The sequence below is a fragment of the Macrobrachium rosenbergii genome, chromosome 13 (genome assembly GCF_040412425.1).
Source record: "Macrobrachium rosenbergii isolate ZJJX-2024 chromosome 13, ASM4041242v1, whole genome shotgun sequence".
Classification (NCBI taxonomy): domain Eukaryota; kingdom Metazoa; phylum Arthropoda; class Malacostraca; order Decapoda; family Palaemonidae; genus Macrobrachium; species Macrobrachium rosenbergii.
Genome location: NC_089753.1, coordinates 55,644,522 through 55,670,759, shown reverse-complemented (window position 1 = coordinate 55,670,759; position 26,238 = coordinate 55,644,522). Strand labels below are relative to the sequence as shown.

The window sequence follows — 26,238 nt, the reverse complement described above, 5'->3', positions numbered from 1 at the left end:
ACAGCAGTCTTTGGAATAGAAGGAAAAGGGATCCTCCAGAATATGAAGTCCTGATTATCATGATCAACCTACAGATACTTATTTTTCTTACACTTAATTCTCAATAGCATCGTGGCCTCCTTGTTCACTGATAAACTGGTAACAGTTGAGAAACCGATAAAATGAAAGATTTAAGATGAGCTCATAATGGGACTCGAGTCTTATCTGTCAGATTTCACATTCTTGCTGTGGCAAGGTGTAGGATATATTTTTCAATCACTGATAATATAAGCCATAACTTTCTTATCTCCTAAAAAAATTTATATCTTTATTTTAGAATCTCTTATTGAACAACACATTCTAAAGACCATTTTTAGTCTTGTGCAGTTATTTCAGTATTTTCAGCCTAGGATACAGCCGCCTTGCTGCATTTAACAATAACCAGCTGTGTAGTAAGGTTACACATACGAATTCCAGTTTAGCAGCCTCAGAAAACTTCCACAAATTCCTGGCAAGTAGCCTTTAAGCTCATGTACCTCGTCCCTATAGGAAACGAAGTCTTCCTGAACCATTTGATGGAAAAGGTAGGGAGGGCATAGGATTGCCTGCAGGATGATTGGTTATGGCATGTTCAGCGAGATTGTTCAAGCGTGAACTTAAAGAATTTAAGGAACTTAATAAGTCTGCTTTCTAAGAAAGAACATGAGCGAAATCCTCATGGAAATAAATTGTAAAAAATATGCGTTCCCAACTTTTTCTGAAAGCTTTTGGGTACAGGAGGGAAAGTGCCATTAAAAAGAATATAAAAAAATATAGTAACCAGTGCGATATGCTAGCATTTAGCACTCTAATTACATAAATGGAGTATTAACAATGATTTAATGTAATATGTAATGCATCAACAGCACAGGTGGCTATTATTTCAGTCTGTTCCTCGTTGGAAGGCAGAAAAATCAGTAACTGACAGTATAAGATCACATATTCCCAGACAAGAACTAATTAGAATACAGCCTGTATATGGAATAGGAATATATTTCACTGAATAGATATGTTCATTTGTAAGATAACTGAAACTATTTCTCTTATAATTGTTTCAAGATCTATAATACAACAGTGTTGAGGTTCATTGCATTAAAATTAATTTTTTCATACAAGGTACAGCACGACAACTGATGCAGCTATAATGAATAAAAGAGAATACGATGCAAACCTCGGCAAGGTAGGCCCTACGGTGGCAGGCACAGCTTCCGGGAAGAAGCTCAGCAGCTTCTCCACCTCCCCCGACGACCTCATCTGCAGGACGACAGCTGCTCGACCAAAGCTGTCGTTTCGGCTGATGTAGACGACCCGAGTGGGAATGTCCTTGATCGGCGTGATGATGATGACATCGCGAACCTTGTGCATCACCACGACATCCTGCCCTCTCTTCACCTCGCACAGATCGCTCTCGATCTGGACTGTCACTTCATCCAGGGCGTAGTAAGCATCTATCACCCCAATGGCCTGACGCTGCTCCTCCAGTTCATCGGAGACTTCTCCCGGAGCTGGTTCCGGGGCCAAGACAGCCCTGTGGGCGATGTTGGCCACGCGAACTCGTTTGTTCGGAGGAAGCCGTCGAAGCGGGAGCTTCACTTCGGCCACGCCTAGCAGCACGCAGGTAACTGACGTCATTTTTAAATCTGCAGAGGAGAAAATGAACAATTCAAAGCAAAATGCGACTGACTTAACCTTATATGTAATTATTAAGCATATCAAAACAAAGGATCAGACGGCAAACTTATAGTAATAATATTGGTTAATTTTTAGCATAATTCTAATAAAATCACATTGCAGAATTATTACTAAATAAAATGACAAAACTTTCGTGAATGTACGATTTTTCTGTTAAAAAGAACCTGCGAGATCGTCCTGGTGTGCCATAGAAAGCTTTAGCGGTCTTTTATGATGTTCACATTTCCCTTCGGGCCAAATGTATAGTTAGGAAATACTGGCCAAATATTTCTGTTGTCTTGAAGCTGAACGACCATGACTGAATGATTCAGCAGACAAAAGACACAGAGTTCATACTTTATAGGTTAATTATATGAAGGTTTAAACAAAGAGGGCTATTCTTTTGTTGGTGATTCCCACAATAAGAGCTGGGTTATTTAATGAGGCAATGTATTGATTAAAACTGATTAAGACCAGCTTTTTGAATACTACTCCAAAACATGTTTGCCGCTTTCTACTACAGGAATAACAGTTCCTTTACCGGTCTGCATGAGCAGCGCCTAAAGAAGGTGAACTTGGTTAACCTCATTATATGATCTTTCTAAAACATGTTACACCAGTATTTACTTATAGCCCTGGGCTACAAACATTGGAAAGAATTATGTTCTTGGAAGAATCGAAATGAACAGATTTTCTTGTCTCCATCTGGAGTACTTTTCAGTTCTTCCTTTTTAACACCTAAAATGATCAAGAACAAGCGAGAGCAATCCTCTTGGGAAGCCTGAGGGGAACAAAGGAAATCAAATGTGAAGAGCAGCATCATCTGTACATAAATAAAAGAAACATATATATATATATATATATATATATATATATATATATATATATATATATATATATATATATATATATATATATATATATATATATATATATATATATATATATATATATATATATATATATATATATATATATGGCTATGAATGTATACATGTGTGTATGTGACTGGTTAAGTTCTACGACGATTTTGGGCTGTTGCGTTCATAACTGGGATGCAGCAGTAGAAGAATATACAGGAGAGAAATAAAAATGAACTGCAATTTTGATAAAATCTTGCACTGTCATGTTAAATTATGCTGGAAAATATATCACTTGCAATTTTTCTCAGTTCTTCTAACATTGTTGCACCCACAGTACATATTTTGAAATCAGCCTTCAATATCCCTTCTAACAATATGACGTAGCCTCCTTTTGTTTAACTACAAGATATACAATCCTTAACAATCTCTATCGCATTTCAGATTCATCAACTTGTGTACTCACAACAACCGTATACTGTACGAATGTTTAAAATTACCTTGTGATATTTTTAAGTCTTACTATTAAACCTGGATAATTAGAGAATTATCAGCGCTCTAAATTGAATTTGATGCTCTCATCAGCTCATTCACTCTTTAATCTTAACGAGGGACTTTACTGAGCATGGTCTGCATCTCTAACTGCTCAGGATATTGATCTGTCACCACCTTTTCTCTTTGTGCGTTCATAATACCTTTAGGATTTGGGTAAGCGTTGCTTTTAGGTCTACTGATATACTTGCACCAGTAGTAGTAGTAGTAGTAGTAGTAGTAGTAGTAGTAGTAGTAGTAGTAGTTAGAGACGTTCCACAAGAAAACAACTTTTGTACTACCAAGTTAGGCATGCATATGTGTAATCAATTGTATTCTTAATACATATTCCTCCGAATCTTCAGAATCGAAAGATTTTTCAGACATCAAGAAAATATTCTATATCATATCCTTGAGTTGTTTCACATTATTATTTTCAGTGTCTGATTCCAAGTGAATTAAAAGCCATATAGAAAATTCAAATTTTATGAAGACATTCAAAATTACGTACCTGTACTGTTTGGATTCCACTTAGAGCCATAAACATTTGAAACCCCAATTAATGGTAGTATCGCCCGCTGTCATTACTCCTGCAATAATTAAAATAAATTATAATCATAATAATCGTAATAAATATGCCAAAAAGCAGCAACAAAACTTATAAATGAAAATGAACTGTCAGTAGATATGCCTCTATTTTTGGGGGGAATAGGGGGGCGATATATTCGGTGACCGTGCTAAGCTTGGAAGCTAAAGTGTCTTGGTAAGGTCTGCCGTGAATACTATCAATCTTCTGACTACCAACTGATAAACACCAGAATGCGATTATGCGAATACTAAGGTATCTAAAACCAGTGCTAGCCCTCATGCCATCATCTTATTACAAAATACTGCATCGCCCATGTTATAGCTCTTCAAATTCCAAGGAAAACTACATCTGCACCAGTGGTCAATCTCGGTTTGACGATTCATGCTGAAGGAATATCATGACAAACAGACCAAGTTCAATGTATGGAAACGTGCTTACTTACTAGCAGTTACATTAACGGATTTTTTTTTTATGTTTTTGTGAGGCAAAAATGATTCTGCAGTTTTGCAGAGCACAATTAACAATCCCACCTTGGATGGACCAAGTCAAAATTATTTTATTGAACGTCAATTGTAGCTCCCTGCGAGACTTTTAACCAACTCGGGAACAAAACAAAACTACTTCATATAGACTGAGACTTTTCACACTTCTCAGGACTTTATTCTTCTGAATGGCATCAAAAAAAGCTTAGAAAACCTAGAATGTTGTGGCAAAAGTCTTGATAAGTATATATTTTCATGATTTCTTGAGCTACCTTAAGTTACCTCCTCTTGAAGCTAGGTTTATCTTTTATATATATATATATATATATATATATATATATATATGTGTGTGTGTGTGTGTGTGTGTGTATGTGTGTGTAGGCCTTATCCGAATGACAGGAAACTGGATTGTTCTTAAAACCTGTATAGATGCCGAGTGCAGTCGTAACACACTTACAGCTATCCTTCCACCGCTTAGTAAGTCTTCTGACAGGAGTTTCAACGCTCATTTAAGTACTTTGAATCTGGACAATTCCAATGCCCTTTTGGATCTAATTACCTTTATTCAAGACAGCCAAGGCACTGGTTATGAATCCACTAGTGTTCAAGATTGTTTTAGCGTTCCAACCAACGTCATTGACAATATGGCTCTTATATTTACAATTCGAAAAAATAATATAACAGAATTTGCATACTAACTATAAGTGTTTCTAATAACCAATAGCAGAGGAGCAGTGTTTATGGCAGTTTTGTTGAGCCCGAACATTTCACGTCTGGTTCGTTATTTTTAGCCTCTACTGGCCGCCTGCTATGTTGGCTTAGAAGACGAGACATTATAAGATGCAGTTCGTGCCACTCTCCCCTGACACAGGACGGCAGCTGTTAACCTTCATCAAGATTAAAGTCGGATCAGTGAGTAGTTTTCAATGGGAAATGAGGCAGACCTCGACAAAACCAAGATTCTATTCTTTAGCCATTCTCATACCTTTGCGCGATAATGTCATTTCTCACTCAGTTCCATTCTATTCTGTGGAATCCTGCTTAGCAAGTAATTGATCTTCGTGACTCGTTCCATGAAAATACTGGCTCTTGTATACGAGTATTTAAAAGACTGACCTGGCTTAGCAACTGCTAAAGTCATTAATGTACTCGTGTTGAATAATGATGACAACGATAATGCACAGCATGACAATCTTACTTCTTTTTCCTCTTCGGAAATTGCATGTTGTTCCGGAAAACTCACCTCGTCTTCCCGTTCACGGATGATGACATTGGCAGCTTCTCTTTATTAATCAAAGCTTCTATTTTATTTTGACAATTAAAGAACATTATGTAGCGTCAGGTCAAATGCTCAGTACATATTGAATCTTAATAGGATTGAATATTGTGTTATGGTTTACCAGCGAATTGCTAACCTCTCGTGTTTTAGCTGAAATTAAGTTTCTGCAGCACACATTCTCTACACCCTCCACATTGTCTCTCTGTCGATTCTATCGAATTATTTTTTTTAAGCCCTTCATGCAAAATACAGCTTTCTTTCTTTAATTTCAGCGTTTTCACATCACTATTCCATGGCGAAACTTAGTCTACGTATCTCCCTTATCTAAACCCACGATGCTCTTCCCCAAAAGTCCTCCTGTCATCTGCTTTACTTCCTCAATCAACATCCTAGCAAGCACCGTCCTTGGCAAACCAAGTAATGGCGTGCCCCTGCAATTCTCTTAGTGGCCTGTATCACTTTTAGTTTAGACGAATATTCTTTCAGAACCTTTTCCCCATCTATATTTACCTTACAAACTGTGGTCAGCCACTTAATGGCACTATGACCACCGTGCCGCAGCATTGTTGTATTTCCGCCAATTCCCCGTGTCTTTCAGTACTTTAGCCTCTTCAGTGCCCTCTTTACATCCTCAACAGTCACTCCCACAACCATCTTCAAACTCACACTGACCCCTGCCAATCCTGCGTCTTTCAGCTCTGCTTCCCTGTTGTCCTCCTCATTCAAGAATATCAATCTTCGAGGTATTCACTCCATCAACCAAGAGCTACATTCACTTCGGACAGCATCTGTCTGTTTGTATCTTTTATTCTGAGATCCATCTGTTCATTAACCTTTCCCTCTCTTTGCCGAGAAGAAAATGTGTGATTGCCAGAGCCTATGACGTATTCAGAGCATCAGCATCAAATGCACTATTAGCAAAATGCAGGGGTCACCTAGATCGATACTTGCCACAGCGAGAAAACGGAGAAGAGAGAGAGAGAGAGAGAGAGAGAGAGAGAGAGAGAGAGAGAGAGAGAGAGAGTGGGGTGGAGGCAGAAAGCAGGCGTGGTTGGCGTAGTTACACAGAAAGAGAGAAAACTAAGCATTTTTTCAGATACATGATAACCAAGAAGGCTAGGATGATAAATCGTCTGCAAACTGACCCCGTGTCTATGTAACGTCAAAATGGAGGTCGAGCACTTTGCAAAAGATTAACGAACAGCACAAGATAGGTAAAATCCAACGTTTCTGAAAATCCATTAAACCACAATCGCTAGACGTTACGATGTGTTAACTTTAATATGGAAGAGGAACAGTAATAAAGTTGATAGAATACTGTAACTCGCAAGAATATGAGAGGTCAGCGAGAATGAGGACGTCACTATAAAATCTATAAAGTGTTCGAGCAACTCGAAAACAAAGGTGAATTGTGGATGCGAGCTATGATGGAGACGACGAAAGATCTGTAACACTTCATTGCAACATTCAAGATGTTTCACGGTAACGGATGGGGAAGATTTGCAAAAAGTCCATAGGCAGGAACATTTTACCAAATACCAAAGTAAATTACACGAATCTCATGGGAAAAAAAAGGACAAATCTTGATTAAAAATAATTTTTTCTCTAACAGCAATATCTCATAAGATAACCAGAACACCTAAGTAACATCCCTTCTTGAAATCCTTGGGAAGATCAAAAGTAAGCGTTTCCAGAGAGGGAAGAAGAAAGGCAAAAATAGTGGAAAAAATCTCGTAACATTTACATTCGAGTACTCATTACATTGTGAATCCTCTGATATTTTGCTCCGGGAGCAGTCAAGTGAAATCCATTTTTCGTCCAGTTCATATGAAAAATTGACTTGTTATTCTAACAAAGGACACCGCCTGCCCTCCTGCTTAATTGAAAGCACACGCTGTGTTTCGGCTCCCCTAACAACGACAAGATCAGGCCATAATCTTTCGATTCATCCTGGGGGTAAAAATAGCCAAACCGCTGTTATATTCATTTCAAATGCATATCAGTGGTCAGGAGGACGAGGTTTGGGAAGGGTCGCCTGAACAATAGAACAAGGGGAGGCGACGAGGGAGATCCAGAGATAAATAACCTAAGGATTTAAAAATCTTCGTGTGAATACAGTACCGCAGGCGAAAATGATATCGTCTTCAATATAATCACTATGCCAACAGAGTCATTACCTTGCTAGGTTTCATGCAAAACTGATTATTCTATGATGATTTTCGACTTTTTTCTCAACTGACAGAAATAGATCAACTTTGGGAAATTCTGCACACGAATTGAGCGAGTGTCGTTATACATTACAAATAGCTCTTTTCATGGACCCATCTCATGTCTCTCTCTATATATATATATATATATATATATATATATATATATATATATATATATATATATATATATATATATATATATATATATATATATATATATATATATTATATATATATATATATATATATATATATATATATATATATATATATATATATATATATATATATATATTGACTTTTTAGGAATAGTTTTTCTCTCACACAATTTTCGTCAAAAGGAATGGGCTTTAATGGCGAAAAAATCAATAAATGGAAGAAGGAAGTCTACGTATTTTCACCAGAAATTGACGAGCGAGAATCGGAAAACTCCGTCGGCATGAACATACCTGCAAAAACTTATTGATGTCACTAAAACAATTACTTTTAACGAAAATTATATAAATATATATATATATATATATATATATATATATATATATATATATATATATATATATATATATATATTATATATATGAAAACGAGCCTGGACCCCATTTCCATCAACATTACATTTAAACACAACAGGAAATGTATGCAAATCATATAAAGTTATTTTCTTACACGCACACACATACACACACACACCACACACATATATATATATATATATATATATATATATATATATATATATATATATATATATATATAGTGTGTATACATATATAATTTACATTTATACATATATATTTATTTAAAGAGCATACTTGGTACAAAGAGTATATAAAACCAACAGCTGTTTCTGAGTAGAGTTCCGCCGAAGACTATTCATGAATTTAAGAGGCAGAAATGCGTGGGGTCTAATTTAAGGTTAAACAAACAAAATCTTATTCTTTTTCCTCCTTTATAGGTACCGTGTTTTTCTTATGTTGGGCAAAAGGTTTTATCCCGGGTTACAGTTCCGTCCTGATTTCAGTCTTTAATGACTGTGAGAGGAAAAAGCAGCACCAGTGTACACACACACACACACACACACACATATATATATATATATATATATATATATATATATATATATATATATATATATATATATATACTGTATACATATGTGTGTGCGTGTGTATGTGTGTATACAGGTGCTGCTTTTCCCTCTCATAGTCATTAAAGACTGAAATCAGGACGGAACTGTAACCAGGGATAAAACCTTTTGCCCAACATAAGAAAAACACGGTATCTAAAATGGCGGAAAAAGAATAAGAATTTGTTTGTTTAACCCAGCATCCTCAAGCTGTATACTTTTCAGTTACTCTTTTTTAAGTATACAATATATGATATATGTATATATATATATATATATATATATATATATATATATATATGTATATATATACATGTATATATACATATATCCCTAAGTATACATGTATATATATATATATATATATATATATATATATTATATATATATATATATATATATATACTCTCTGCTCTGCTGCTATATATATATATTTCAGAAAATATGGCTTGCTACAAGTTTTAAGGACACATATATATGCATTTCATAGCTTCAATGCTTTTAAGATGTGATGAAAAATTTTATGAGTCAGATGGAACTAGGTCGAGAGACTCGAGGTAAAATCTTTGTGTTCAACAAATAGTTTGATTCTCAGCAATATTGCCGGTCAGGTGATCTTCCGAAGTGTTATGCATATTCGTGAGTACGTGCGTTAATTTGATCTAGATTGTGCCAAAATCTGCCCTAAAAGTGAGTTTGATCGTTCATTAACGTGATAGAACTGCAGTTGTCTAGACGTAGCTTTGGAGAGGATCCAGGCTTTAAATCGGGCAGATAAGGTAGACTTTGAAATCTCTGTTTTTATGGGAGAAAATTGAACTTGTGATTTTTACCATGATTTTCTAATCATTATGAACTTTTGAACTGGTGTGGGAGATTTAATATGAATATTCATACACTCTTTTATATTATTATTTTGTCATGTTACGTTTGCCATATCTTGGCTATGCATTTTACACTTTCCATTATTGTGTTTTGCATTTCATATATTTTTGGGAGTTTTCTATCATGTTTGATTCTTCCGACAGATGTCTGTGGACAGATGTCGGTGGACAGTGTGGACTGGTTCGAATAACATGTGGTAGACTGTTTTTTGACATGACTAATTATTGATTTGGGGAGTATGTGAGTTTGGATATTTTCAGGCTATTAGCCATAGTGAGACTTCTTTAATCAGAAGTGTTTTACAGTTCAGAGTTTAGTTATCTAACTCGATAATTCATTTATTATGCATTTTAATCTTTGCTTTGTTTTATTCATTTCTTGTTGGGTTATTTGAATAATAAACCTATTTTTGTAGAAACTATTGCGTTTCTTTAAATGGTCCATTTAATTGATTTGGTGAGAATGAGTGCGATTCGGTGGGTGAACTTGGAAAACGATGAGAGAGAGAGAGAGAGGTGACACAGAGAGAGAGAGAGAGAGGTGATACACAGAGAGAGAGAGAGAGAGAGAGAGAGAGAGAGAGAGAGAGAGAGAAAGAGAGAGAAAATAGATGTAAGTGTTGCGTGAGCTTAACGTTCATACGCCTCCGTTTCATGATTAAAGATCGTTGGAGCACGTTACGTACACACCTTCAAAAGGGTGTTAATTCTGTCCTCGTTACATATATATATATATATATATATATATATGTATGTAGGGTGTTTCGAAATTAGAGGCCCTCTCTACAGCATCAACTAAAATTGATATGGACAAAAACAAAAGTAATTCAGAACAGGTATTTATTTAAGTTTCTCTCTGAGTATTTATTATTTTGTGTGGCCTCCGTCTGCCTGTACCACAGCCTGCATTCTGAGGGGTATGATTTCAGCAAATCGCAAAAAGCTGAGACTCAAACTCCATTTCTGATCACTTCGGTCACCTTACTTTTAGGTCGTCGAGGTTTGCATACCATCATAGTTCATTTTGCTTGCTTCAGCACGATCCTTTAAGATACTATAGTACATTCACACCAGCCGTGCATTTGGTGTCTAGCGCCGTCCCTTATGACGCTCCTGACTGGCTAGTGGTCATCCAATCACAGCGCTGGAAAATGGCCAGTGTGCAGTCTCTCTCAAAGCTCCGGAGAGTGATAAACATCTCCGCTCCGAGACCTGAGGAACATGTCTTTCAAATGTTATAACTTTCATTAAACCTCAGTTTTACCCAAAGAATAGTAGTGTTTCCCAATTTCATCACTAAACACGTCAAATTTGTGGTTGAAGGATTATAATTACTCATTTTAATTGTTTTCTGCATCGCGGCCCTGATAGGGCGCTACTGTAGGCCTACTGTCATGTAAAATCGCACCCGTGTAGAGATGAGTTACCTTTTATTTGGACGGCCATACACGAGTCATTACATAATCAGCTAGGCTAGTCGTTTATTGAACTAGAATGCAAGATCTGACATACAAGCGTCATTCAAGTATGGCCCCAAATAACAACAAGCGAAAGCAAGAGATTCCTCTAGAAGTAAGGAATGTAAGGAGCTGGCTGGTTGCCCAGGATAGGCTATAGTCTGCGTGCATCCCCGTACATTTTAATATTCTTAATCGCTTGCTTGTTATTTTCATATTGATTGATAGCGCTACCTATACTTTTTAGGTGGCATTGCCATCCATGACATTTAAGCTACGAAATTTTATGAGACACAAGACGATAAATGATGAATGCACTGTGATGCCATGTAAGGAATGAAAGAATACATTTTATCTTTAAAAATTTCTTGTTTATTTCACTACCTTATATCTTACCATTAAGTTTATTGAAGTAAATAATTCATATATCATTATAATCCTTCAGCCATTGGCCTGACATGTTTAGTGACGAAATTGGGAAACTACTATTCTTTGGGTAAAACTGAGGTTTAATGAAAGTTAACTTTTGAAAGACATGTTCCTCAGGTCTCGGAGCGGAGATGTGCACTCTCGGGAGTTTTGAGAGAGACTGCACAACTGGCCATTTTCCAGCGCTGTGATTGGCTGACCACTAGCCAATCAGGCGCGTCATAAGGGACAGAAATTGCTATATTTCCCAACTAACCGCTTTCATGTTCAATTGCAGACGGTGTCGTTAGCTGTGGAAACAACCGCTTGTCGATGTGCTCATTGCCGTGGCGTTGCCACTGCAAGCAAATCTACAGTGTCTCTTTCAAGAGGATTAGCCCGTAGACCTTCAGAGTCTGAACGATTGTTGTTATATTTGATCATGCAGCAGAACTTTGTTTTACCTGCCTATCATTCCCCATTCTTCTGATTTAAGTGTTTAAACGTAAATCTATTCCATTTAAAGTGAACCCAAGTATTTATCTGCAACAGTTCCTTGTTGAAGTAAGGCCTTCAGCCCAACTGTTTTCTTTATGAGTTTCTACCTGACCTAGCAATTGCAGACAATACCTATGATTGTTATGGTGCGTCCCCGTCCATCAGCTAGACCTTAGAAGTGGATCCCTGAGCCAGGAATAAAGCAAGAAGGTCAGAGTAAAAACCTATCTATCTATCTATCTATCTATCTATATATATATATATATATATGTGTGTGTGTGTGTGTGTGTGTGTGTGTGTGTGTGTGTGTATGTGTGTATATATATAGTATATATAATATTCATATTTATTTAAATACGTACACAAAGACACACTATACATCATATATATGTATATATATACAAACACGCATATATATATATATATATATATATATATGTATATAATATATATATATATATATATATATATTTATATATATATATATGTATATATATATATATATATATATATATATATATACACGAGATATATATATATATATATATGTATAATATATATATATATATATATATATATATATATATATATATATATATATATATATATATATATATCTTGTGAAAAAGTTGCACTCTGTTGCATGTTGGTTGAAACTTGCAATTCTCCACAGTTAATATGGTGTAATGCTTTACAGAGCGCGAGGTTATTACCATTCAGGCAACAATTCGTAATTGATGATTTTGTGATTTGGAACTGTGAAATCGTGAATCCAAGAAAACGGGAGGATCGCGACCACTTAACTGCTTTAAATATAAATAGGCTTATATACCTTGATAGATAGATAGATTTATAAATTTTAGAAATACATGCCAAGCACTGGGGCAACTAAGGCCATTCAGCGCTGAAACGGAAATTGTCAGTGAAAAGGCTTGAAAGGTGTAACAGGAGGAATCAATTGATAGGAGAGGGTGGACAGTAAGATGGAAGAAAAGAACATGAACGGAGGTACAGTAAAAGGAATGAAAGCAGTTGTAGCTAGGGGCCGAAGGGAAGCTGCAAAGAACCTTAAGTAACGCCTACATTGCACCGCATGAGGTGCACTGACGGCACTAACCCCCTACGGAGTTTATATGCCTTGATATGCACGTCCAAAGTACGTGTATTAAAACTTGTTTTTTTTTCTAGAATTTATGTCTGTATCCATTATCGTGTAATCATGTTTTTCGAAGCAATTTTCTGATAATAAGAACTGTGACATATACCGCGTTGTTGTGTAGAGATGACCTCTACCATTTGGGGATGATTAGGCATTTGCAATTTGTGCCTGGATGAAAAACTGGGCTGCTTCCATTTATCACAAACGATTTTAACCGATCACAAGAATTCAATAGTAAAATATTATGTTCAAAAACAATTTCAAAGCAAATAACACTTCAGTTTCATTTAATCCTGTGTCCTTACTGACTATGTATGAATTAAATATGTCTTTTACACAATTGCACTATCAAATATTCTAATCAATGTCAAGCACATCCCTGTAGTAATGTTTATTAGAGAGCAGTGTGTCAAAAGCATAGTAGAACCATTTCAGTTCTGACGTATAAGATAACTTTTCACAATGAGTTTATTTGTGTCTAATGAAAAGAGGATTTGCCATCAGCAAGAACAGTTTTAGGTCATTTACTACTTCTTCTTCTTTCGACCTTATAATCCTACAGTATAGCATGGTCGACCGCTCGAGTCAACTTTTTCCATCTATTTCTATTCTTAGCATCTTCTTCCCCAAGTCCCACCTCACCCATATCCCTCCTCCAGGGGCGTCATTTCAGATTTTTTTTTTTTTTTTTTTGGGGGCAAAAGACAGTTTGGCCAGCGAAGCGAGCCTTATCAGCTGAGTTTTTTTTTTTTAGCTATTTTATGTGTTTTTGAAGCCACATGAGCAAGGTATTTTAGCAAAAATTATATACTCCCACTACAGACAAAGATCAAGAAACATAATATTTCTGAGAAATTTTATATATTTATGATTGTACATTTAAAAAGAAAACATGCTGTTACTTCTTGGGGACTGGGGGTGAGGGGGCAAACTTGAGGCTTTGCGGTGGGGGGGGGGCAACTTGGGTCTTTGGGGGGCAAGGCAAGTTGAGTCTTGAGGAGGCCAGTTGACCCGCCCAGCCGCCGCCCCCCTCAAAATGACGCCCCTGCCCTCCTCATTTACTTATTGGTTTTTGATGGAATGGACATAATTTGGTGTATACCTTCAATATTTCGTGCTAAATAAATATCTAGGCAGACGATCTCTTAACGTCACGAAAGCTTTTTGCATATTTCACTCTGGTAGTTATCAAATGTTTCGTATGTCCAGATGTGGAAATCAATATAGAGAGGAAATACAAGATTTGGTATGCATATGAGGTTGTTTTGTGCAAATCTTCTCCCTCGCAACTCCATAAACAACTTGGAATCGATACGAACAGGTTACTTTTTGTTTCTTTCTTCCTTAAATACTTTTCATTAAACTGTGACTCATGCCTCCAAAACAATGGAACTATCCCTTCTTCAGTTTTGTCCAACAAAAAATGGTCTTTCTAAATATAAATCATTAAAACTCCTCTCACATGGTATGCACACTTAAGAGGTGCAGGAGTTACTCTGGAGAAAGTGTGACAATTGTGATTATTAGTTACCAAGATCACGGATGAAATGTGGGTTTACAACTGCCAGACCCTGCATGATGGTGTGCCGTGGCCATTTTGTGCATAGACCCTGGCTCGCAGAGGTCAAGTTAACGCCCACTTATCCGAACCTGTTGGTCACAATCACATGCTTGAAGGCCAATCTTCTGCAGAGCCACATGACAACTCCTAGTCAACAACCCACAAATCAGCATCATAATTATGAGCAGTCACTCTTTCACCTGTGGCTGTGATTTCTATGAACATATAACTTGCACACTTAGTACCTGAACATCCGAATGTCCATATGAGCTAGCTGAGCTGTGCTTGTCCATCATGTTCAGCATTCGCTCAGAGAGCAATGCTATACTAGCTGCTGACGGTCTCTTCTTGAGCAGACATTCATAAACACTAACCCCAAGCTGTTCCGCAACCCAGCTTTGCAAACGACAGCGACCTTAGGTTTCTACTGGAGGTTGTAGTGCTGTCCAATGTAAAATTCTGAGCATTTAGTGCTCGGTGATACTACTTTAAGACAGTGAACGTGTATAGTTACATATAACTAATTGCAAAAGAGTAATTGTTATATTAATAGCAAGACATTTTTTCAAAAATTCTCCTTTGAAATGGTACGGGTATTATTAGCTGTATGTACAATTCATGAAGTCAATAGTTCCCAGCTCATGAGCATTTGTTGCAACCTCTTGAGATCATGAAGTTTCACTACTTGTGTTTATTGAACCATCTCCGACGAAGACAGTATTGTGAGAGTCATGGTGAATAGTTACTAATGACTGATTACTGGAAGAATTGTGAAAATTGTGAAAAAACTGTAGTCATAAATTATACAGTGGTAGAAAAGACAAGGACACTAAAACAGTGTTAATCCAATCGGAAGAATATTGATAATGGGACACTTTCTTAATGATTAACATAAAACTTGAGTGTTACTTAGTGACTCTTAAAGCACTAGGATTTGAAAGTACATTAAAAATAATGAACAATCTGTAGTAATGGTCAGCTGAGTGTTTTATAATTAAACTGAAGATTTTAATCTGTAATTACCCAAGTCACACTTATTACTGGCTTCCAATATACATATAATTACTTATTTTCATTAATCACAGCTTTATTGCAACTTTTTTTTATTCTGATTTTTCAGTCCTTCCTTTATTTTTAAGTTGTTGCATATTATTTAATGGACTTTCTATCTTCCTTTTCTATTCATTCCAAATAATAGAGGTTGTATTTTTGCTATCTTTTTCCTTTTCGAGTGCTGGTGTTGAGAATATTGTTTTTATATTTAATCTTGATTTTTTAGGATCCCAAAATGAAATTATACTGGAAAAAAAAGTTAAATGAAATACCGAGTTTGAGTAAAAAGAATTAAGAAAAAACGAAATTGCTTCTACCGAAATGATGAATTATTACACAGAGCTGAAGTAATCTAAGCATATAACCGATTTGGAAAATAAAATAAATATTGGTAAATAATTACTTAAACCAATTAGTTGCGCTGACCATCGGGAACTTTAAGGAGTTTTTTCATTAAAAGGAAGATGTTTTCTAGGTTTAAATAATCCTGTTAAAGCAAACTCTTTCTATTCACATCTTCAACACTTTTTCCGAAATCTGAAATTCAATTTGAATGAAGGCTTTTTCAGGAGAGTGCCGTCTTACTGCAATTCCTGAAACTCGGGATTATTCTGGAAATTGCTATCATTATCTAAACCAATCTTCATCGTCACTTTTCACCAGTGTACCCCAGGCGTTCAGCCTCTCAGAGACCTTAGGCAGAATTCTTTTTGAAGTGTAACCTGAATCTTACGTCACAATACATGTACATACATGCGCTTCAGTTTAAAACTCAAAGTTCATGCAAATTTACCGTTTCTATGACTTTAACCGCCACTCTGCTATGGTATATTCAATTCATTTTTCTTAATAATTTCCAATGTTTATTACGCTACAGTCAACAACAGTTAAACATCCATATTTCTTATTATTAATGAAGCTTATGTCAATGCCAGTGGCACTCACAGACCACTTATGACCCTTGAAATCAAGATAGTTTTTATCTTTGTAAAAAATAATTCTGTAAAAAATAATTCTGGCTTATTAAACAGAAATTACAATTAAGTCTACAGAGGTGGAATAGCTTTGTGTTTCCTGCACAATTTGTCAATACAGGATTTGATGACGCACGTCTGCCAATCATGAGGCTTGCTCGGAGATTGGTTTCCAATATTCGAAGCCTGGAATCACATCTAACAGAGAGAATGAGAGAGCCGGTCCATAAGATTTCCTTTTCAGCGAGAGGTGAGCATAGGAGCAAGACGATAACTAAGCTGAAAGAAACCAAAGCGAACAGATCAGAAGCGAAGGAAGCCTTAGTTTTGCTTGCAAGGCGACGTGCGAGGCACAATGAGGGCAGAAGCCCTGACGAGGCTGAGTTTTCTTATAAACTTAAGACGAGGCAGTAATGAGGCAGAACAGAAAAATGCGAATGAACGTTGCCAGGTTCTGTGACAGTCTCTTTCCTTCTAATGCCAAACTCTGGAATTTTCCCCTTCTTCTGTTCTTGATCTCATAAAGTTTCTTCATTCGAACGTCAGGTGTGTCGCTTTTTTTCCTGGTTACACCCAACCCTTCTCCCTCGTCCTCACTCTTTTCTTCAGGCCTGGGATACTAAAAGACCCTTACTTCTACAGCAACTCTATTTTAAATGAATGTGAAATCATTGCTAAGATAGGGTAGAAAGTAAGATGGAAGAAAGAGGATATGAATGGAGGTATAGTAAAAGGAATGAAAGGGGTTGCAACTAGGGGCCGAAGGGACGCTTCAAAGAACCTTCAGTAACATTTTAAATGAAGAAACACAAATCGTTCGTTCACGGGAACACCAAATTCCTCTGAAAGGCTTATATCTCTCCCCATCTCTTATCTCGCACCAACAACCTCTACGAAGTGTATTCGTCATTCTCTTAACACACTGCCACCCGAATCCCTTTATCAGTTATATTAATCAGCGAAGCGTTACACAACTCGTCCTCGGCAACGGAATGTCAGCTTATGCAGTGAGCGTCGGGGAAATCTTTCTCATCAGCCGCCGCTCCTCACTCTTCAGATCCCGTTCTGGGAGGAAAATACTTTAGTTTCTTCCTCATACGTTCTTTCTTCTTTGGCAGCTCTACGGAACTGGCATCTTTTCCTTTGTTTTTCACTATCCAGACAGAATTCTGAATAACTTGAGTATGTTACTCGTTTGCTTTGGCATTGCATCTTGCAACGATATACAAAATACATTCCCTTCTCCTCAAAAAAAAAAAAAAGAAAATTCTCACAAATCCTTCACATTTTGTTCTCAATGCATCAATTTCATAATGTGTGAGGAACTACTGTAATCATTCGCAGTTATTCATTTACATTCTTTCTTTTTACTCATTTCATTTCATTTTTACTCATTCCATTTCCACTTTTTTTGGAGTTCTGTATTAAATGAATGCCTGTTTAACGAATGTCTTCAGCAGTAGCTTGATTTGTTTTGCATATCTAAACACTGTAATTGCGCACACGCTGTTTTGCTGCTCTTTGTCTAGTAAAATTTCCGATTCCCATAAAGGAGTATATATACACTATATATATATATATATATATATATATATATATATATATATATATATATATATATATATATATATATATATATATATATATATATATATTATATATATATATTATATATATATATATATATATATATATATATATAAGCCTTTCAGAAGAATTTGTTCCGTGAACAAACGATTTATGTTCCTTCGTTTAAAATATTACTAAAGGTTCTTTGCAGCGTGCCTTCGGTCCCTAGCTGCAACCCCTTTCGTTCCTTTTACTGTACCTCCATTCATATCCTTCTTTCTTCCATCTTACGTTCCACCCTCTCCTAACAACTGTCTCATAGTGCAGCTGCGAGACTTTCTTCCTGTTACACCTTTCAAACCTCCTTTACTCTCAGTTCTCCTTTCAGCGTAGAATGACCTCATAGGCACCGGCGTTTGGCCTCTGGCCTAAATCTAATATTCTCATTCATTTAAAATAGAGTTTCTTTAGAAGTAAGGGTCTTTTAGTAGCCCAGGCCTGAAGAAAAGTGGGGACGAGGAAGAAGGGTGGGGTGGAACCACGGAAAAAACGACAGACCTGACGTTCTAATGAAGAAACTTATGAGAATAAGAACACAGAAGAAGTATATATATATATATATATATATATATATATATATATATATATATATATATATATATATATATATATATATATATATATATATATATATATATATATATATATATATATATATATATATATGTATATATATATGTATATATATATATATATATATATATATATATATATATATATATATATATATATATATATATATATATATATATATATATATATATATATATATATACATATATATATATATATATATATATATATATATATATATATATATATATATACATACATGTGTATCTTATGTATAACACAAACGCACACCTGCATAAACATACGCACTCTCTTTAATTTTTATTTTTTATTGATTGCAAAGATACTAAATCAAATTTCTACCCATACCTCTCCAAACCTTCAGCGAATAATTCTCCTTGGACCCGGCATTTCATGGCCTTTTGAAACCATGCACAAGTACGACCACCTTTGACGTCCCAATTCCCGGCCAGTAGACATGAAAAGTAGACAGGAGAATAATAACAGTTCCCCTTAAAAGAGCATCCGTTATACAATTTCCCTCTGTGGGAGTATCAATCACATCTTTCACGTTTCATTTTTGAAAAGAATTTTTATGGCATTCTCGACATTTTACAATGCTAGCTGTATACCCAGCTGTGCTTAATTGATTGAAAGACTGCTGTCAACCGGCCTCCTCGCAACGGCTATGGCCATTTAAAATGGAAATAAACTGGGCTAAAAAGGGACGTAAATAAAGGATTAAAAAAACTGCGAGTCATCAGGCCTCTGATGTGAAAGGAAACTGATAAAAATAAGTCGACAGACAGTGTGTATCTGTGTGATTTGCGAAATTTAGGTTGTCAAGCCAATCGCTAGGGCACTTTCGGCGATTCAGCTATTTAGACAGTGAAAAAAGGAAGTTGGTTGTGGCTGGACAGCAAGGTCCGGAATACAAAGGAGATGAAGTACAAGGACCTAAAAGTGGTACTGGTAGAAACCCACACAGTTGCACTAAGAAGTAACACTTAAAAATGTTGGACAGCAATATTGAAGAAAGGAAGCAGGAATGGAAATTAATAAAAATGCTAAAGAGTGGATACATCTTGGGGCCGAGGGGACACTGCAAACACCTTTTAGTAATACCTACAGTGCACCACGTGAGGTGCACTGATGGCACTAACCCCCTACCGGGAACTGGCCAAAAAAGTAAACATTCGAGTAGCTTAAACATCCTTTAGAGCCACCCCTCTAAATAAATAAACAAAATAAAAAACAATAATAACAGGATAATTACAAAACGACCTCTACATATGGCCAATATGGGGACCTTAGGCTACGAATTCCCTGGTGACCTGATTCTTGAGAGAGAGAGAGAGAAAAAGAAAGAAGAGACGTGTTCGCATGAGAAGGATTAGACACGCACAAATCAAAGAGAGGGTTTCGGTAACATGGCTACCTGTCCATTTGTAGTTGTTGCTGAGACTTGTGTGTGTGTGTGTGTGTGTGTGTGTGTGTGTGTGTGTGTGTGTGTGTGTGTGTGTACGTGTTGTCAATTGCACAAAATAAACTTTATCGTCATAAAAAAGTTCCTTGTTCATTCATTCATTCACACACATGAGTTATCCTATTTTCAGTAGGCTTGAGCGTTACGTGAATTTTAGTGTACTTTGTTAGATGTACGTAATATTCCATTATATCAAAATTCTATCTGCTATATCTATTCAGAGTAATGATGCGCATTGAAATTGCAACTGGCGATTAGGATATACAATTAATTACATTGCATTGTTGACTGCCGTAACTTTCATTCTAATGACTGCTGTTCAGTGTTGAATCAAAGAGATTCCTGTATCACATATACAGTACCGAAAGATTAGTTCTCCTAACTGGCCACTGAATAAATCCACCGGCATATCTGCAAAGGGATTTGTCTGGCATTAATTCACTCTTGAATCTTTCAGCACGATCTGCCCATCTTTGCAAGATCCACGTTCAGATTTAAAGAATCGTAAAAATAATAATGAAATTATTGAATTAATCTACTTTTCGCTGGTCTTTTTGCCCAAATCTACATTACGATGAATTTCATTGTCTGCCCAATTGGACACTTGACATGTTTATGTAATAATAATAGTAACAAAATAGGTATAAAAAATCCGTTTTCAAATAACCATCCTCACTGCTTGGAATTGTTCAACCTCACCCTATATTTCATCCAGCCATTGCAAGGTAAGGACCCTTGTTTGTGCATCGAACTGGCCTCTACGTTAGACAAAAATAGAACTAAAAATCGATTGTAATATTGTCCAAGAGTCCCGATCGGCGATAGGAACTGCTAAGCCACTTAGGATACGCAATAAGAGTAAAGAACCGTTCGATTGATTTAGTACCACGCTGGCGTGACAACATTCATGGTCGAGCCACACGACCTCCACAAGGATGCTTACTAGCATGAAAACAATTGTTTGAAGTCCGATTTCCTTATGAAAGTGTTAGAGAAATAATATTTTCCTATCAACTAAATCGGAGTTTTCACGCCCATAAATAACACCTAGTTAGCTAACGAAGTAATTCCTATGGAAAACAATCAAGACGTTTTCAAAGAAATATATGAAAGAAGAGAGAGAGAGAGAGAGAGAGAGAGAGAGAGAGAGAGAGAGAGAGAGAGAGAGAGAATTATTTACAGGTTACCTGGCGCTCCTCTTACCAGTTAATTAGAATTCGGGGCTACCTCATAAATTTCCGTCAGAGCAAAATCCTATATTGAGTGAACACCGACAGCAGCTTCAGTCCTCGTCCAGCTGTTTCATAACACTTTCTCGCCGTAATAAGTTACTTTCCTATAATTTACAACTACAAATGAATATTGTTTCTGCTATCACTATAATATCCTGATAATATCTCGACTTAAGTATTTAAGCTTACTTGCGTAAGAGTTAATGATCGCGTTCGTGCTATATGTCACACTGAAATTTTGTCCATTACGTACCTGCCTTAAAGCAACGACACTTGTCATTATTATTATTATTATTATTATTATTATTATTATTATTATTTATTATTATTATGTACAAGATCTTTTCCATTCTTCTTACTATTCTCTTTTCTTCAAGTCTGATATCTGCTAACAGCTGGGCGATGTACATAATTCAAATTATGTACATCAGCCAGCTCTTAGCAGACATCATCCTTGAAGAAAAGAGAATAGTAAGTGTAATGGGAAAGACCTTGTATAAAATCAGTTCCTCTGATGCTGCCATTCTTTCCAACAGAACATGCTAAAAGAGGGTCTACTCACTTCATATCATTATTATTATATATTGCAAACTTAATGGCGTGCGCTACACTGCGCTGGAACCCGGCGCTGCCCATCATGTCTCCTCTACCATCCCGATCGGGCGGACAAACAGGTTTGCAAGAGGGTGGTGGATGTGTCATGTCTCTCCTAACTATCCCGCCCCCACCAGGGGCGGACAAACAGGTTTGCAGGAGGAGGGGTGGATGTGTCATGTCTCTCCTAACTATCCCGCCCCACCAGGGTCGGACAAACAGGTTTGCAGGAGGAGGGTGGATGTGTCATGTCTCCCCTACATACCTCGCCCCCACCTGGGGCAGACAAACAAGAAAGATCCACTCCGATTTTATTATTATTATTAGAAAATCAAGCAAGAAAATCCCCACATTCTCCTGAAATCCTTCAGGGGACGATATAATGAAGCGACTTCTGTGTAACGAGAAACAACAACTTAAAGAAGACAGACTGCTGTGCCAGGATTCATTAATTCTTGATGCTGAAGAAGAACGTTTGGGTCTGCCCCTATTGTTCTAGTGACATGTTTTTTCAGTTTTCAGTTGCTTTCTAATCATTTTTAGGTCTTTTTCATACACTTACTGGCACTCATCTCCTTGAGAGCTTGCTTAGGCATTTAATGGCCATCTTGATTGTGTTATCATTTGGAGCAAAATTAATAATAATAATAATAATAATAATAATAATAATAATAATAATAATATTATTATTATTATTATTATTATTATTATTATTATTATTATTATTATTTATTATTACAGTTACCTTTATCTACCCTACGCTATACACTCCTTTTATTATTAATATTAATATGTCCAAGTTAGTCTGAGTCAGACTACTGTCAAGAATCGAACCTGTATCAAAATGACTGACAATGACTGATAACTCCCAGTCCAAGACAATGTTATCGGTATGATCATTATTTTCCCCACAGTCATTTGCAACAGTTATCTTAAAGAGGAAAAAAGCCAGTCCTAGAATGTTACTTCTGCGTAAACTCGGATCAAGTCGTTGGAAAAAAATTGACTCGAATACAAATTATATCTCAAACATTCTGGAAAAAATCATATCCCAAAATATCAAACGTTAAACAACATGGGGTGGGGTCATCCCTGACCTACCTGAAGCGTTTTTAAAGCGTGATATATTTAGTACGGACCTTAAATTCGAAGATCACGTCGTTTTCACTACTCTCTTCTTGTTCCTCTGTAACTCGGGACTCGTTGTCTCCGCTAACGCTAGCGCCAGGCTCCTAACGTCTGTTGGTAGCCAGTGCTTATGCCCATATAGATGGGGGCTTTGGAGTTTCTTCGAGAACTCAAAAAGAAGATGATAAAGAAGAAGAAACTATTTTGGGCGCAAGATGGCGTTGTTCCGATACGATTTTCGGTGCGGTTCTGAACTGAACTGAATATAGAATTAACGTCAAAGGTTAAGCACTGGGACCTATGAGGTCATTCGGTGCTGAAACGGAACTTGACAGTAAAAAGGTTTGAAAGGCGTGACAGGAGGAAAATCTCGCAGTTGCAACATGAATCAATTGTTAGGAGAGGGTGGGAAGTAAGATGGAAGAAAAGACATATGAACGGAGGTAAAGTAAAAGGAACGAAAGGGGTTGCAGCTAGGGGCCGAAGGGACGCTGCAAAGAACCTTTAGTAATGCCTACAGCGTACCGCATGAGGTGCACTGACGACACTAACCCCCTCCGGGGTGGGTGCGATTCTGTGCGACCTTTGGTCTTCCCGACTCCCCTTAAAGGAAGGGGTCAGGGTTTGATTCTCTAGAATACACAAGCGAACTCCGCAAGGTTTCTGAAAACGTTTTATTTATTATCATTCAGAAGACGAACTCTATTCATGTGGAACAAGCCAACAGGGGCCATTGACTTCAAAGAATATGGTGCTCATTAGGAAGTATCATGACTAGTGTAAAGATGCGGCGATAGGAAGCACTTCTATGACCACAGAAAGCATTAAGCTGCATTAAACATGTTTTTTTTTTCGAACAACTAATCTTGATAACCAGATATAAAGTTATATTTTAAAAGTTCATATACGGAAGCAGACAGCCTTGGAATAAACGCATATTGAATTAAATTTTGCTTTAAACGATTAATTTTTGGCCATATGCAATTACAAATATAAGCGCAACACGTGTGCTTAAGCTTGAATAAATACACACATCCACCCACCCACCCACCCACCAGCACACGCACACTGTCTATCTATCTATCTATATATTATATATATACATACATTATATATATATATATATATATATATATATATATATATATATATATATATATATATATATATATATATATCGAAAAGAGGAATATGGATGTCAATATATACAACAGTAGAGCATAAATGATTAACTACTACACATGCAAAATAACAATTTTCTAACTAAAAGCCCCTAAAACTAATCCACGCCGGTATAGAAACTCTCACGAAAGCTCTTAAGTTTTACCGAAACCCTCTCTCTCTCTCTCTCTCTCTCTCTCTCTCTCTCTCTCTCTCTCTCTCTCTCTCTCGTCAAATCTCTGACGTCCTTCTCCTAGAAGTTATTGAAAATTTTTCCATTTTACAGAATAAATCAAAGCTAATTCTGATACTTAAAACAGCCAACACTCAGTTTAAAAATACATCACCTATTTGCTTACAGAAGCGATGCTGTTATGAACCTACATTTTTAAGACGGTAAATATAAACCTTTTCACTAGATGATGCATGGGTCCTCTCGTGCAAGATTCGGCAAAAACGGCTCCCAAAACGAGTTGGAATATAAGCACTGGTCTCTGTTAATACACCGTTATCAGCACACGAATTTTCACGGCACCAAATGATTAGCAAGTTACGACCACACAGCACTTGCCACCGACTGCTAAGGAACGATGGAACTAAGTCCCTTTTTCGAGGTTATTTGCAACTTTCCACTTATTCTATATAATTTGCAGCGTAGCAAATGTCTTCCGTTTCCAAATTCCCAATGATATATCCACTGGAGTTCGTGTTACAAGCTCAAATACTTCTTAAATCCTTGCTAGGCTGCTACAGTTCACCCGTAAAACACCCGAACAACAGGCATGGACTATATCACAGTGCCATCTGTTGCCCATCGTAAGATGTAAGAATGCGCTGTTACATTTGACTCTTTCTATCACTATTTTTAGTCATTTTCATTACATTAACGGCGACCAGCATTCTTTCGAATTGAAATCGACTCACAAAAAATATATAGAAAACGTTGTGCTTCGTGCAAGAATCGGCGATTCACTTTTGTTTCTATTCTCACTTTAAGGTATGAATCATCCTTATTAGACTGGATGTACCTGTGCTTTCAAAGTGCATTCGAGGAGTGATTTACGTGGGCGCCGGACGGAAAATATGAAGAATTCCTACATTTACGCACTTAAAAAATTACATCTCGATGTCAACTTACCGACGCACGCATCGCGAACTATGGAAAAACAAAGATGGAAATCGCGGAGTAAATCCAATTGTGTCACAGTATAGCCAAGCACTGTCTCTTTCTCTCTCTCTCCCTCCCTCTCTCTCTCTCTCTCTCTTGTCGCCCGTGGCGACATTCGGAAATGATTTGGGAATCGTGATTGTTGCCAGAATATTTCGTCTATTTACCAGCCCCTTGCGATGGACTTGTGATAGGTTTAATATATCAGTGTTGGTAACTCAATTTACTCCTACCTTCCGGTAGGCGGCGAGTCGCTTAATATCACCTTTAATTTGAGCTATATTTCACATTCGCTTTGACTATACCGCTGGCGTTTTAATAACAAAAAAAAAAAAAAACTCTTTGAGCTGTAGTTGCTCCATATTTGAAAAATATCAACACTAAGGGTACCTTAAAAAAAGAAAAAACTTAAAGTGGTTGGGGGTTGGGGGAGGGGAGGGGCGTTTTCGGACGAAACAATACGGTAAGTCACGATCTGTTTGTGGAACAATCCTGGTGCATTGACAT

At 36.6% G+C, this 26,238-nt stretch overlaps 1 protein-coding gene across 4 annotated transcripts in view; it reads right to left on the bottom strand.

The window, feature by feature from the left end:
• The window catches only part of LOC136845340 (uncharacterized), a 34,123-nt gene extending 8,294 nt beyond the window's left edge, over nucleotides 1-25,829 (bottom strand). The window contains exons 1-3 of one of the 4 annotated variants that reach the window (XM_067115570.1): nucleotides 25,702-25,829; nucleotides 3,592-3,670; nucleotides 1,190-1,658 (exon numbers count right to left, since the gene is read on the bottom strand). In XM_067115570.1, coding sequence (XP_066971671.1) covers nucleotides 1,190-1,650 — 461 coding nt within the window. In that variant the 5' untranslated portion in view covers nucleotides 1,651-1,658; nucleotides 3,592-3,670; nucleotides 25,702-25,829. Of the gene's footprint in view, nucleotides 1-1,189; nucleotides 1,659-3,591; nucleotides 3,671-24,910 lie in introns of all 4 variants that reach the window. The other 3 variants (XM_067115569.1, XM_067115571.1, XM_067115572.1) reach the window with 3 other exon arrangements.
• Between the last annotated feature and the right edge of the window lie 409 nt (nucleotides 25,830-26,238).